The 13,751-nt window shown below is 44.0% G+C and overlaps 1 protein-coding gene across 1 annotated transcript; it reads right to left on the bottom strand.

The window, feature by feature from the left end:
• LOC126067522 (mutS protein homolog 5-like) lies at positions 1-13,574 on the bottom strand. Its single transcript, XM_049869566.1, has 16 exons — positions 13,535-13,574; positions 13,374-13,415; positions 13,143-13,188; positions 10,509-10,647; positions 10,308-10,370; positions 3,768-3,896; positions 3,404-3,476; positions 3,149-3,258; positions 2,839-2,919; positions 2,526-2,613; positions 2,107-2,296; positions 1,865-1,991; positions 1,257-1,406; positions 839-913; positions 508-651; positions 1-307 (listed from the first exon to the last, which is right to left on the bottom strand). The coding sequence occupies exons 1-16, from the start codon at positions 13,572-13,574 to the stop codon at positions 32-34; spliced, it is 1,773 nt and encodes a 590-aa protein (XP_049725523.1). The 3' UTR covers positions 1-31.
• Between the last annotated feature and the right edge of the window lie 177 nt (positions 13,575-13,751).

Here is a 13,751-nt window from a genome sequence, read left to right as displayed (position 1 = left end):
TGGGTTTTCCACTGCGGATTAAGTCTGAGACCTAGGACCAACAGGAAGGAAGGGGGGAGAGGAGGTCAGGTAAGAGAGAGGAAGTAAGGGTCAATCTTGTGGACCCAGAAACCCAGGTCCCTGAGAGGGTCCCTCGGAGAGAGGTGGTTTGACGTTTTGATACCATCACCTCCTTGCCACGAGCAATGAGTTTGTCAGGAAGCCCAGCCTGGACAGCTGTGTGGGAGGCATGGCTGGCGTTGGCAACACCTTCACAAATCTGGTAGAAAAAGACAAGGTCGTCCCCATCCTCACAAGTCTCCATGGTCTTAAAAGAGAATAAAAGGAGACAGCGTGTTATCCATCACCCTGCATCTTGCCCTGAAACTCTTGGCCAATCCTCATGGAGAAGTGGGAAGGGGAATGGTCCCTGTGCTCAGGGAGACCCTGTTCTATTGAAGGAGCTGATCCCCACCTTGGGAAATGCCCAGCCTATTGGGCCCCTAGTGGCTAGTGTGGTTTCCTCACCAAATACTTAATGAGGGGCCCTTGTGGCAGCAGCTGTAACTGAACAAGGCTCAGGAAGTTGGTAGCCACAAAGATCTGGGGGCACATGGGTCCAAGCGCCAGCCAGTGTCGGAGTACTGCAGCCAGAAGCGCAAGCCCGTCCACCTGTGCGAAGGGCAGGGGTGTGGATGGGGGCAGCCCATGTGCCCCCTCCACCTGCCCTTTCCCCATCTCCCACTCTGTTTCTCTTCTGCTCACACATCCCTATTCTTTCCCCAAGGCTCAGCCGCACCCTTGTGCTCCATCCTCCTCCATTTTCCCCTCCTTTGTTTCTGATCATTTCTCCCCTCACCGTGTTGGTTCCCTTTCCAAATTCATCAATAAGGACCAGAGACTGCTCAGTGGCATTGTTCACTGCTTTTGCCACCTGCTGGACATGAGGTTGACAAAGGAGAGTTTGGTTAGCATCTGAGAGGCCTGTGGCACACCAGCCACAGTGTGCCTGGGAAAAAAGCTGTATGTATGTCCGCTCTACTGGACTACAAGTTCTTTCATGGCAAGGCACATGTTTTGTTCATCCCCTTATTGTCAACAGTGCCTTGTATGAAGCAAGAGTTCAATAAATGCTTATGGTATTGATTCTGCCAGTCTCCGAATTGGGTGTTCTCTGCCCCTAGGGAATGGTTTGCCTGCTCTGAGCATTTTTCAGGGTGGGGTTTCTTCCCCACCTCTCCCTTCCCTAAATTCCACCTCCCTTTGTACCCTTTGACCTGGTTGAGGTCGATCATGAAGGTAGAGAGGCCAAGGGAGATGGATTCGCAGCTATGGATTCGGGTGAAGATGGCATCTACTGCCCCAATTTCGGCTTCCTCTGCTGGCACGAAGCTGCCCACCAGGGCCATGAATGTGATCAAGCCTACCTGAACAGGAGAGGAGAAAGGACCTGGGGCCTGATGTGTAGGCTGAGGTGAGGTGAGGCTAAACTGAGGGCATGAATGATAAATCAAGGAGAAGTGGATATAGTTCAATAGAAGAAAAAAGGTAATAGGACATACTGTTCCTCTCCTCTCACAATCCTAGTCATCGCTCCTTAAGCTCACTTTAGAGTGGGCAGAGGCGTACTGAGAAATGGAGTGTTCCTATTCAGAGGTGGGTGAAGGGAACTCGGGCCATGGAAAGATCTGTTAGATCTAGTAGAGAACAGAAGATGTCAGGTGGAGTAGTATGGGGTATGTATGGGCTATGGTCTTTTCATGACAGGTGGGGTCAGGATAGAGGGGAGAAGAGCTGGAGGGATTTGGGTTGGTTAGCAGGTTGGGGGAGGGGTGAAGAAGGTAGAGTAGATGCCAGAGGCCCAGGCTGTAAAGATTCTCCTCACCTGTTTGAGGTATATGCTCTTCCCTGAGGAGTTGGGCCCAGTGATGACTTTGACCCTCCCTTTGTCCCCACCACATTCTGCAGAGTTTGGCACGAAGGTTCGGGCACAGAGTTCCATGAGAGGATGTCTGCAGTAGGTGGAAAGTTACCTTACACTAGGCCTGTGGGCTCAGGTGGATGAACCCCTTAGGAGACAGGGCATTTGGGCCCCTGGGCTTATGCCTCCACCAGCTCTGTTCTCACCTTCCATTTTGGATTCGTACTCCAAGAAGTCTGGAGGTGTAGTGGGGCCTTGAGTAGCCATAGTCTCGGGCAGCACTGGCAAGAGCCAGCAGGACATCCAGGCGGGAGGCAAGGTCCAACACCCGGGTCAAGACAGCCACCCGAGCAAGCACCTGGCACTGCAGCTGGTACATCAATAGGGTCTCCTGGTCTGGGAGCAGATGCGTGAGGGAGTTGGGGGTCAGGGCCAGGGCAAAATTAAGCAGAGGCAAAGAGACCAACAGAGTGACCTGGAAACAGGCTTTCAGATACAGTCTGAGACCCTGAGAGACAGCAGAGAAGATGTAGAGTCAGAGTGAGAGAGACAGAAGGAAGAGAAGAAGCCCATTAGGATAATCTCCAAGCTCCACCCTTCCCCCAAACCTCTTGTTTCTCCTTACCCCGGATCTCACAGTGCAGGTCCCCCAGCAATGCATCCAGCTCCTTGGTTCGAGCACTACGATAATGCAGCTTCTCCTCTGAGAGAAACTAGACACAAGGGTTCAAAGCTGTAGGCTTTGCTCCTGTTGGTCCTCCTCTCCTTTTCCATCTTTCTAACCCTACCTCCACCCTCCCACAAGGACTTCTCCCTCCATTGTCTCACCTCAGAGCTGATAAAAATCAAAGTAGAACTACAGAGGAGAGATCCCATATTGGACAGCACTGATGGGGTGAGGCTTCTTATCACCCTCCTACACAGATGGAGAGACTCACCATGAAGTCCAGTCCCTCGATCTCAAAGTCACTGGCCTCCACCATGAAAGGCAGGCGGGGAATAGAAAGAAGGAAGCCAATCTGGGGATAGTACGGAGGAGATAATGCAGAGTGTGACTGACTAGGCATCTTGTCTCCCTAGAGTAAGCCCAGAGACCCCTGTATCCCCCTCAGGAGGCTAAAGCCACCAACAGACGTTCATGTTCTTCAGACTCTCCCAGAATTTTTCTTATCTGCCAGTGTGTCTCTCATAAGCCTAAGGTCTCTCCTGAAAGACCGCTGGAGGTTACACGCACCCTCCTGCCCTCACCAGCGGAATGTAGATGACACTGCATGAAGGAATACGGGAGTCCAGAGTCTCCAGCTCCTTCCGAGCGACCTCCGTGAGGAAACTGGGAAGTCCTATCAGCCTTCGTTTTTCTAGGAAGGGTGAAGACACAAAAGGAACGTTGACTCCCAATTCCTATCCTAGTTACTATGATGATCCTGAATTATGGTGAACGCCTGCCGATGGTACCCCATCACTGGGCAGACCCGTGTGTCAGGGCTCATCCCCAACACTCACTCTCATCAATTTCCGGATCTATGTTGGGGAGGACAGTGAAGCGGTTTTCAGCAAGGCTACCCTCAAAGTCCACCTGAGGAGATAAGAAGTCCTGTTTCTTCTCATCCCAGCACCATCGCTCAGTCTTGTTCCTCACCTCTCCTTGGGCCCCAAGTCTCCCTGCACAGTGCCTGCTTCAACCCTAACCCTCCAGGCACATCCTGATGTTCTCCCCTCACCATTCCATTCTTTAGTCACCTAACTGACCTCAAAGTCTCCCATGCTTGCCCATCTCCCACACTCCCCAGACCCCAGTCCCTCCGCATTCTCCAACCCCACTTCCCTCTCCTTCCTCTCAGTGCTCGGCCTCTTTCCTTCAACTCACTACTTTCCCAATGAGGCTGGCGATGTGGTGCAGGTCATCAGAGAACTCCTGGGCAATGTCCCGAAAGAGCTGGATGGACTGGGGCAGGGAGCGGCAGGCATCCCTCAGGCCCAGGGCACTGTACACAGTCTGTGGAGAAATAGACAGAGAAAGGTGATCCACATCCAGGCCAGGCTGAAGTGAGGGGACAGGGATGGACTGAGACAAACAAAGACCAACAGGCAAAAAAACAACAGCAAAGAGAGAAGATCTCGAAGGCAAAAAGAAATAGATACTGAGAGAGGAAATAGCATTTGTTAAACTCTGTGCCAGGCACTACACTGAACACTGAGGTTACAAAGACAAATAAGACATGGTCCCTGTCCCAGAGGAGATCACAGTTCGGTGAGGAAGATATAAAAACACTCAGAGAATTTAAAAATAAAGGTGGAAGGTGCTTTGATAGGGGTTTGCCCAAACTCCCAAGAGAACACAGAGGAGGGAGAAAGAGAAATAGCAACATGAAAGGGAAGGAAGAAGGGACAATGACAGCACTGGGGTAAGAAAGAGCAGGAAGAGAGAAAGGGTGGGAACCCTTGAGAGTTAATTCCCCAGAGTGAATGTCAGTGACCTGAGGCAGCTGATCTAATCATGGATTAGGTTGAATGGACAGACCCAATCCATCACACATTTACTGAGCCTTACTCTGTGGTGGTGGTGGAGGGGTAATATACAAAGTATATAAATCAAAGGGTTTATAGTCTAGCCATGACAGAAACAAACAGCTAAACAACAATGACTATCCATAATTGACCAAGTTGTGGAACTCACTAAAATTAGAGAATAAGACTTAAATTTAGAGAATAAGACTAATATGGGCTAAAATAGTTGGGGAGGTCTTAATAGAGAAAAAGAAATAAGTTGGGTTTTGAATAAGACTATTTAAAAAGAAGGAGGTATTCTGGGTGAGAGCAAGAGCTTGGGCAGACGCATTGAGGTAAGAATAAGAGCTAACATTTATTGAACACCTACTATGTGCCAGGCAATGTTCCGAACCTCTTACATGTGTTAATTTCATTCACTTCTCAAAATAATCCTATAAAGTGTGTACTAGCATTATCTCCATTTTATAGGTGAGAAACCTAAAGCACAAAGTAGTAGTATAATTTGCTCAAGGTCTCACAGAGAGTAAATGGAAGAGCTGGGATTCGAACACAGGCAGTCTGGCTTTTAATCATCAAACTATACTGAAAATGAACACAGTGGGAATCCTAGGCAGAGTGCTTAAATACAGAGCCTGGCCTAGCTGAAGCAGAGGATAAATTTTAAGCAGCAGTGAGAAAAGGAGATAGTCATATATATCTGCTCATATTAAAAAAGAAATGAAACTAATTTATGTGTTAAGTAAATATACTGAAAGCAGAGAATACTAGAAAGATGTTTACCTGTGTTTTACTGACTATGCTAAGGCATTCGACTTATTATGCATAACACTGCAGAAAATGAGAATTCCAGACGACTTAATTGTGCTCATGAGGAATCTGTACATGGGCCAAGAGGCCGTCGTTCAAACAGAACAAGGGGACACTGAATGTTTTAAAGTCAGGAAAAGTGTGCGACAGGGTTGTATCCTTTCACCATACCTATTCAATCTGTATGCTGAGCATATAATCCAAGAAGCTGGACTATATGAAGAAGAATGGAGCATCAGGATTGGAGGAAGGCTCATTAACAACCTGCATTATGCAGATGACACAACCTTGCTTGCTGAAAGTGAAGAGGACTTTAAATATTTACTGATGAAGATCAAAGACTACAGCCTTCAGTATGGATTACACCTCAACATAAAAAAAAACAAAAATCCTCACAACTGGATCAATAAGCAACATCATGATAAATGGAGAAACAATTGAGGTTGTCAAGGATTTCAATACCCATGGAAGCAGCAGACAAGAAATCAAAAGATGCATTGCATTGGGCAGATCAGCTGCAAAAGACCTCTTTAAGGTGTTGAAAAGCAAAGATGTCACCTTGAGGACTAAGGTGTGCCTGACCCAAGCCATGGTGTTTTCAATCACCTCATATGCGTGCGAAAGCTGGACAATGAATAAGGAAGACTGAAGAAGAACTGACACCTTTGAACTGTGGTGCTGGCAAAGAATATCGAACATACCATGGACTGCCAAAAGAATTAACAAATCTGTCTTGGAAGAAGTACAGCCAGAATGCTCCTTAGAAGCAAGGATGGCAAGATTATGTCTCACATACTTTGGGCATGTTATCAGGAGGTATTGGTCCCTGGAGAAGGCCATCATGCTTGGTAAAATAGAGGGTCAGCAAAAAAGCAGAAGACCCTCAACAAGATGTACTGACATAGTGGCTGCAACAATGGGCTCAAGCATAGCAACAACTGTGAGGATGGTGCAGGACCAAGCAGTGTTTCATTCTGTTGTGCATAGGGTCGCTATGAGTCAGAATCGACTTGACAGCAGCCAACAACAACGGGAACCAGGTTTCTCACTGTTAGAGAAAGAGGTGACAAATGAGGTAGGGAAGGAAGCCTAGAGTGAACTCCATGGTATGAGATTAGAATCAGAGGTATCAGTATGAACTCATGGGTTTTTAAAAGATAGACAGATAGGTAGGTAGGCAGATAGATAGACAGATAGATAGAGGAATATAGATGTGTGTGTGTAGGCATGGGTTAATATACATACGTGTATTTCTTAGCTCTGTCTGTGGTGAGAGCCTAGAAGTGACAGCCACCCTAGTAGCAACAAGCACATCCAGATCTAGGTTTCTAATACCATTCTCCAATAAAAGTAACCAAGGCTCCTTGAAGAAATGGTTGATTCCAGGGCTGGGGCAAGGAAAACACAAGATGAACCTGGAACCTCTTGCAGTGCTAGAAGTTAGGAGGTATTCAAAAAAGGATGGGAACCAAGTTGAAAGGGCATATCAAAAGCTAACCTGAAAGAGCTCCCAATGACTAAAGCTAGAAAATTTTCAACAAAAATAACAGTGATAGCATTGCATTTTAACACATTTAGTTAAAATAAATATTTATGAGGTAATTACACTATAGCTATGGAAGATGTTAACATTAGAGGAAGCTGGATGAAAGGTATATGAGAGCTCTCTGTACTGTTTTTGTACTTTTCTTTAAGTCTTACATTATTTCAAAATTAAAAAGCTATAAAAACAATAGATGTGGAATTATCGCTTAAAGAGTACTGAATTTCTTTTTGAGACGATGAAAAACTTTTGGAAATAGTGGCGATGATTGTACAACATAAATGTAATTAATGTCACTGAATTATATACTTAAATATGGTTAAAGTGGCAAATTTTTGTTACATATATTTTAGCACAATAAAATTTGTTTTAATTAAAAAAAATAGAAAAATATATCCCAAAATTAAAAAAAAAAAAAAAAGGCTATCTATAGGTGGAGAGAAGGAATACAGTGAAGGGGGTAGGGATAGAAGCCAGAGTTAGTTGACCATACCTTGTTTGAGAGATTTGCTTTTGTGTAAATATTTCATATAATTAAAAAATTTTAAAGCAATTTCTAAAAATAAAAAAGACTGAAATAAATGAACATAAATATATACACAGACAGTGGCATAAAATTTTTTTTTTTTTTGGTGGGGACAAAAAGAACTACTCCTCCCCCCCAAAAATGTTTTAGACAGTTTTCAATAATCATTTAGTTGGTAATAGTGCTAGAATTATTAAACGAAGAAAACATTGAAGTTGTCAAGGATTTCACTTTACTTGGATCCACAGTCAACACCCATGGAAGCAGTAGTCAAGAAATCAAACAACTTATTGCATTGGGCAAATCTGCTGCAATGGACCTCTTTAAAATGCTAAAAAGCAAAGGTGTCACTTTGAGGTCTAAGGTGCACCTGACCCAAGCCATAGTGTTTCAATTGCCTCATATGCGTGCAAAAGCTGGACAATGAATAAGAAGACCGAAGAAGAGCTGATGCTTTTAATTATGGTTTTGGCAAAGAATATTGAACATACCATAGGCTGCCAGAGGAATGAACAAATCTGTCCTGGAAGAAGTACAGTCAGAATGCTCCTTAGAAGAGAGGATGGTGAGACTTCATCTCATGTACTTTGGACATATTATCAGGAGGGAACAGTCCCTGGAGAAGGACATCAAGCTTGGTAGAGTAGAGAGGGTCAGTAAAAGAAAGGACGACTCTCAGTGAGGTAGATTAACAGTGACCGCAACAACGGGCTCAAACAAAGCAACATAGCAACGATTGTGAGAATGGTGCAGGACCAGGCAGTGTTTCATTCTGTTATACATATGGTCGCTAGGAGTCGAAATTGATTCGACGGCACCTAACAACAGCAACAGCGTCATTGAAAGGAGCCCTGGTGGTGCAGAGGTTAAGCCCTCGGCTAGGCTGCTAACCGAAAGATAGCCACTCTGCAGGAGAAAGATGTAGTCTGCTTCCATAAAGATTATGGCCTTGGAAAATCTATGGGGTGTTCTACTCTGTCCCATAAAAAAAAAAAAAAAATCATAAGTTGGAATCGATTCCATGGCAACAGGTTTGGTTTTGGGTTTGGTTAGTGTCATTAAGAACCAGAATTTCCAGTGTGGAAGAAAGAAATATTGAAGAGGGTAAGTGAAGATATACAGAAGGTAAGTAAGAGCCCTGTGACTCTGGATTTAAATTGGTAGTTTCAGTATGAACTCAACTACATTTTTTTTTTTTTTAAGTTCCTGCATTTGTCCACAGAACAAGCCTAAAAGCAAGGAGCAAAATGTGCTGAGCACCCTCTAGCATCCAGACTGTGGTACTGAAATACCATTTCCCACTAAAAGAAACTAAGGCTCCTTAGAGAAATGGCTGATTCTAGGTCACAACCAGGAGCTGTCAATGATAAATCTGGTACATCTTGTCAAGCCAGAAAGCAAGGAAGCTATCAAAGTCTACTTGGGTTCTGTTTAAAGGATGCAGAAGCCAACAAGAAGAGGCTCCCGGTGGCCAAAGATGGAATTATTTGAACATGTATAAAGATTAAAAGTGCAGTGGATTGAGGCACAAGTATAAATCCATGAGTATGTAATAAAGCCAAAAGACAAAAGAAAAAAAAAAACCTCATCGGCTGCCTTGGTGGATATCAGGAAACTAATTTACTATTTTGGTAACTGGTAAATAAAGGCAGAAATAAAGCCAAGCAATTTTCTGTATTCTATATGAACTGTATCACTGGGCAACCAAATAGTAGATGAGAGGAAGTTTCTCTTTATAGAAGTGTTCTGGCTACTAAATGAAGAAGGAATGACAGAGTTAGAATAACACAATTTTGCAATCCCTAAAGAATTAATGGATTTAGATATTGAACATCAAAGGCTGCTAACATCACGAAGAGATAAGCAGACATTATATTCCTCCACTTATGAAACAGTCTTTGAGAGAAAAAAAAATCATACCTGAAGCTGATCAAGTTTCTAGATTCAACTATTAATTTACAGAAAGTATAGAAGAGAGAGAAATGTGTCAAAAACTCCTAGAGACTGTAATCAGCAAAATTCAGATTAAGAGAAACTCTATAGGACAAATAGTCCAGTTTCTTCAATAAAAAAATTACAAGGGGGTTGGGGGCGGGAGAAGAAAGATGGAGAAGGAACCCATAGATTAAAGGAGACTAAAGAGACATCATCCCATTGCCTTATGTTGATCATATTTGGATCCTAATTCACACAAACTGTAATAAAGAAAATCATGACATGTAATAAATGAGTGGAAATTTAAATATCAGATACTGGATGATATTAAAGAACTGTTAATTTTTAAGTAAGATAATGGTATTGTGATTCTTTTTATAAATTCCTTTTCTTTTAGAAATCATATTGAAATATTTACAGATGAAATGATATGACGGCTGGAATTTGCTTCAAAATAATCCAGGAAGGCCACTGAGGCTAGATGAACCCCTGGAACTATTGCCCTAAGATAATCTTTAAACCTTAAACCAAAAATATTCCCTAAAGTCTTCTTTAAGCCAAATAAAAGCTTAGCTCAATTAGTAAAGAATGTCTGCCTTAAGAACACAATGGGATCAAACTGACAACAGCAACTCGAAAGATTAGACAGGAACCTTAGGGGACAGTAAGTTTATGTTAATGGTGGAGGACCAATTTGGAAAAACAGGGTAAGAATGGTTATACAACTTGAAGAATGTAACCAACGTCAACGAATTATACATGTAGAAAATGTTGAACTGGTGTATGTTCTGCTGTGTATATTCTCAACAACAACAAAAAATAAAAGAAATTAAATTAAAAAAATCCAGGAAGGTGAAAGTGGGTAAAGATATAGATAAAACAAGATCAGCATGAGTTAAGTGTTGAAGCTGCATGATGGATACATGGGGGTACATTATATTATTCTAATGTTTTTGAAAATTTCCATAATACAAAGTTAAAAAAAAGTGTTGGAGTAAAGGACAGGTGACCAGAGTACAGAGGGTCTGAAACAGAGCCTGAGGGGCTAAACCTGGGCTTCTGGGATTCAGGAAGGGAGGCCTTACCTTGTAGAGAACCTGCCAGTCGCTGACCTTGGTGTGGGACAACTTCATGCGCTTCAGAATCAGCTACAGTCAGACAAGAGGATAGCCACTGCTTTCCCTCCCGGATCCGAACTCCCCTCAAGAAGCCCCATGTCCAGTATCAGTCTCGGGCTTCCTTCCCCACCCCGTCTGCCACCCTGGACAGGAAGGCCCTCTGCTCACAGGCACATTCTTGATGTGACCCAGCAGCCGATGCAGCATCTGAGCCATGTCCAGATTCTGGGGTAGGAGGAAAAATTCAATGACATCTAGACGGGAATTTAGTTCTCCCAGGTCCTGAGTTGGACGTGTGAACCACAGCCTGGAAGGGGATGGGGGTAAAAATTATACCTGTTCTCATTGCTGTCTTGATCTCAATTTGCCAACATATATGTTTGGAGTCTCTGGGAATTGGGGTCATCTGTATCTGACATGCTATAGGAATGTACGGCAAGGGCAGTGTCCTTATCCACACAGTGTGTTTACATGTAGTTATTGAAAGTCACTGGGAGTGAGCATGCTTGTGTCCGTATATTATAGTTACAGTGGGTATCAGCATGTGTCATTCCAATGGATGTGTGATGGAGCGTGTCAATATTTGAAACGAAGAGTAGTGTGTTGAGGTATTTCTGGGCCAACACTCCGACTCTCTCTGTGGCTGAGTAGGAGGGCGTGAATCAGTATGTGTTTATTCATCTTTTTCAGCTGTCAAAGTGTCTCTGGGTGTAATAGCACCGAAATTAGTCTTTTTGTGTTCTTCCTGTGAGAGTGTATAACTGCCCCATGTGAAATAAACCTTCACTTCATAACAATGGTCATTTCTGCAGGAAAGAAAGGAGGATGGAGGAGGAACACTGAAGGGAAGTTTGTAATATTAATACTTATACCTTTTTGTGTGTCTGAAGTATATCTTTAGAAATTAAATAAATTTGTATACAGAAATAGATATCTCATCTGTGCTTGTCTAATCCTGGGTGCCCCTATCTCCCTGTGGCTATGAAGACTGTGAGAATCTGTAAGGACTTGTGAACCCAGGGATTCTTTTCTACATTAGAGTGAGCTATTAGGCATGCCGTTTTATCAGAGCCCACATGTGGAAACGATGGGGCCTGAGGATGTGTACCTCACACTGGAGTCCATGGTCAGTTACCCCAAGCTAGAACACCCCAGCTTAGAATGAGGTGGAGGTTCCAACTGGACATGAGGGTTGGTTTTAGGCACCTCTGCTCTTGGAGCCCTGGCGGCACACTGGTTGAGAGCTTGGCTGCTAATCAAAAGGTCAGCAGTTCAAATCCACCAACTGCTTCTTGGAAGCCCTACGGGGCAGTTCTACTCTGTCCTATAGGGTCGCTATAAGTGAAAATCGACCTGACAGATATGGGTTTGGTTTGGTTTTGGCTCTTGGCCACAGAGTGTCCAGACAAGGCAGGACAGGCCAGTCTGTGATTACCCGTCCCCATTTTGGACAGCATATAAGCCTCACCAAGCCAACCCTCTTGTGAAAAACCTAGGTATCTCTGACTCATGCACTGCTCATGCCAGAAGACATCTTAGTGATCACCTAATCTAGCCAAACTCCTTAATATTACAGCTAAGAAAATGAGGCCCAGAAAGGACAAGCAACTTGTCCAAAGTCATACTGCTGGTAAGCAACACTGCTGGGTGTGTCAAACTCAGGTCTCCAGATGCTAGGTCAACGCTCTTTAGGGCATACTGTGACATTCAGTTCACCTTCCTGGTGTCCTGTGTAGGTTTAGGCAGCTGGGACCTTAGTTCACTATTCAGGTTATGATTCAATGCCCTGCCAGATCCTATCTGGGGCATCTGTACTCCTCCTCCACCTTTCACTTAGTTGTCTTCTCCACAAAGAATTCCTTCCCTCCCATACCTTGCTAAGATTAGAGAGCTGCGCACGAAGCACTGGTGAATGTGTGGGTAATTAAATTACCCCATCAATTACCTGGAGATAACCTCATTAAATTAACCTAAAAAAGATACCCATTGCAGGGCAGATAAGGTAGGGAAAGGATTCTACAACTAACTGTAGGCTAGCAAAGGCTTCTACTCTGAGATTTTAGAGATGAGGTGACCACTGCACTTGTGTTCATGTGCTGTGTTCACTCACTGAGTGCTACCAGGTACAAGGCCAGGTGCCAGGCACTGAGGTTACAGGACTAGCGACTGCACACTGTTCATAGCTATGAGGGCAAGCAGATTCACAGACTGCTAGTTCTAACCTGAAGTGACAGTGCAACCGGAAAAACATAACAAGCACTACGTGAGCACACATTGCCAGCAATGTCATTAACCAGACAGGGAACACAGGAAGAGGGGCAGATCTGGTGAGTGTCAGATTTGGATGCTCTGAGTTTGAGCTGCCTGTGGAAATTGCAGGTGGTGATGATGTGCAACTAGCACACCACATACAGGGCTTGGAACTAGAGACACAAATTTGAGAGTCCTCAGAGAATAGCTCAAATTTGAAGTTTTTTATAATTACAGAAATATTACAGTATGTACACTGGTGTTTTATGGATGTGTTTCTGCTGCTTGTATGTGTCCGAGTCTGTGTATCATCATTGGGTATGTGTGTATCTGTGCTGACAATATAAAATGAGAATAATCCTAGCTACCACATGGGGTTGTTGTAAGGATTAAGTGCATTTAGTCAGCACTGGGTAAAGGACAGTTGTTATTACTGATAGATGCACGGGTGGGTGTGTGAGGGTCTGTATATGGTTATTAGTAGGCATTAGTATGTAGCGTATACATGTAAGTCATGCATTAGAGTGTAGCGTGTGTGTGAGACCCACTCACCTGAGCAGCTTTTCTCCCCACTTACAGCGGCATCTGTTGAGGATTCCTGGGGGAGGGGCAAGGAATGAGCTTGTTACAGGCAGGGGCCTGGAAAGGAATGTGTGTGTGTCTAAGCCCAAGCATCTGGGTCAGGGGCATGGGTGTTGGGCGGGCTGGTCAGAAGGTGTTCCCCAGATAAAGAACACAAAGGTAGCCAAAGCCGGCGCCTGACCATAAGTCAGCTGGGATTACTGTACTCGGAGATTCGAGAGGGGCTGGGCACTAGCAGGAACACTTGGGCAGAAAAATACACAGAACAGGCTGAGTTAGCCTCACAAAAAGCCCAACACATATACATAAATATTAGACACAACCCATTCATTGAAATATGCATAATGAAACCATGTGGGTACTTGGGGCAATGCCCTTAATAAGCCCTAAAGCCAGAGACATCTGATAAAAAAAAAAAAAAAAAAGACTATGCAAATCAAAAACAAGCAATTACATACCTCTCCTTTATACATGGAGCCTTCCCAAAGTCCTTAGACAGGTACATGTAGTAGAAACATTCATACAAACCCAGACAATGAGCATCGGTTTAGTAAAGTAACAGCTGATATGCTGGGAGAT

Source organism: Elephas maximus, chromosome 1 (assembly GCF_024166365.1).
Source record: "Elephas maximus indicus isolate mEleMax1 chromosome 1, mEleMax1 primary haplotype, whole genome shotgun sequence".
NCBI lineage: Eukaryota > Metazoa > Chordata > Mammalia > Proboscidea > Elephantidae > Elephas > Elephas maximus.
Note: the sequence above shows the minus strand (reverse complement) of the source record. Positions and strands in the feature narration are given on the sequence as shown.

What these genes read in the sequence shown, in the direction of transcription:
- LOC126067522 (XM_049869566.1), bottom strand. Translation starts at nt 13,574, where the DNA reads ATGTCTCTGGCTTTAGGGCTTATTAAGGGCATTGCCCCAA. An exon ending in TATTAAGGGCATTGCCCCAA is followed by an intron (nt 13,416 to 13,534) that starts GTACCCACATGG and finishes TTTCTGCCCAAG; the next exon opens with TGTTCCTGCTAGTGCCCAGC. An exon ending in GTCACATCAAGAATGTGCCT is followed by an intron (nt 10,371 to 10,508) that starts GTGAGCAGAGGG and finishes GTCTGACTGTAG; the next exon opens with CTGATTCTGAAGCGCATGAA.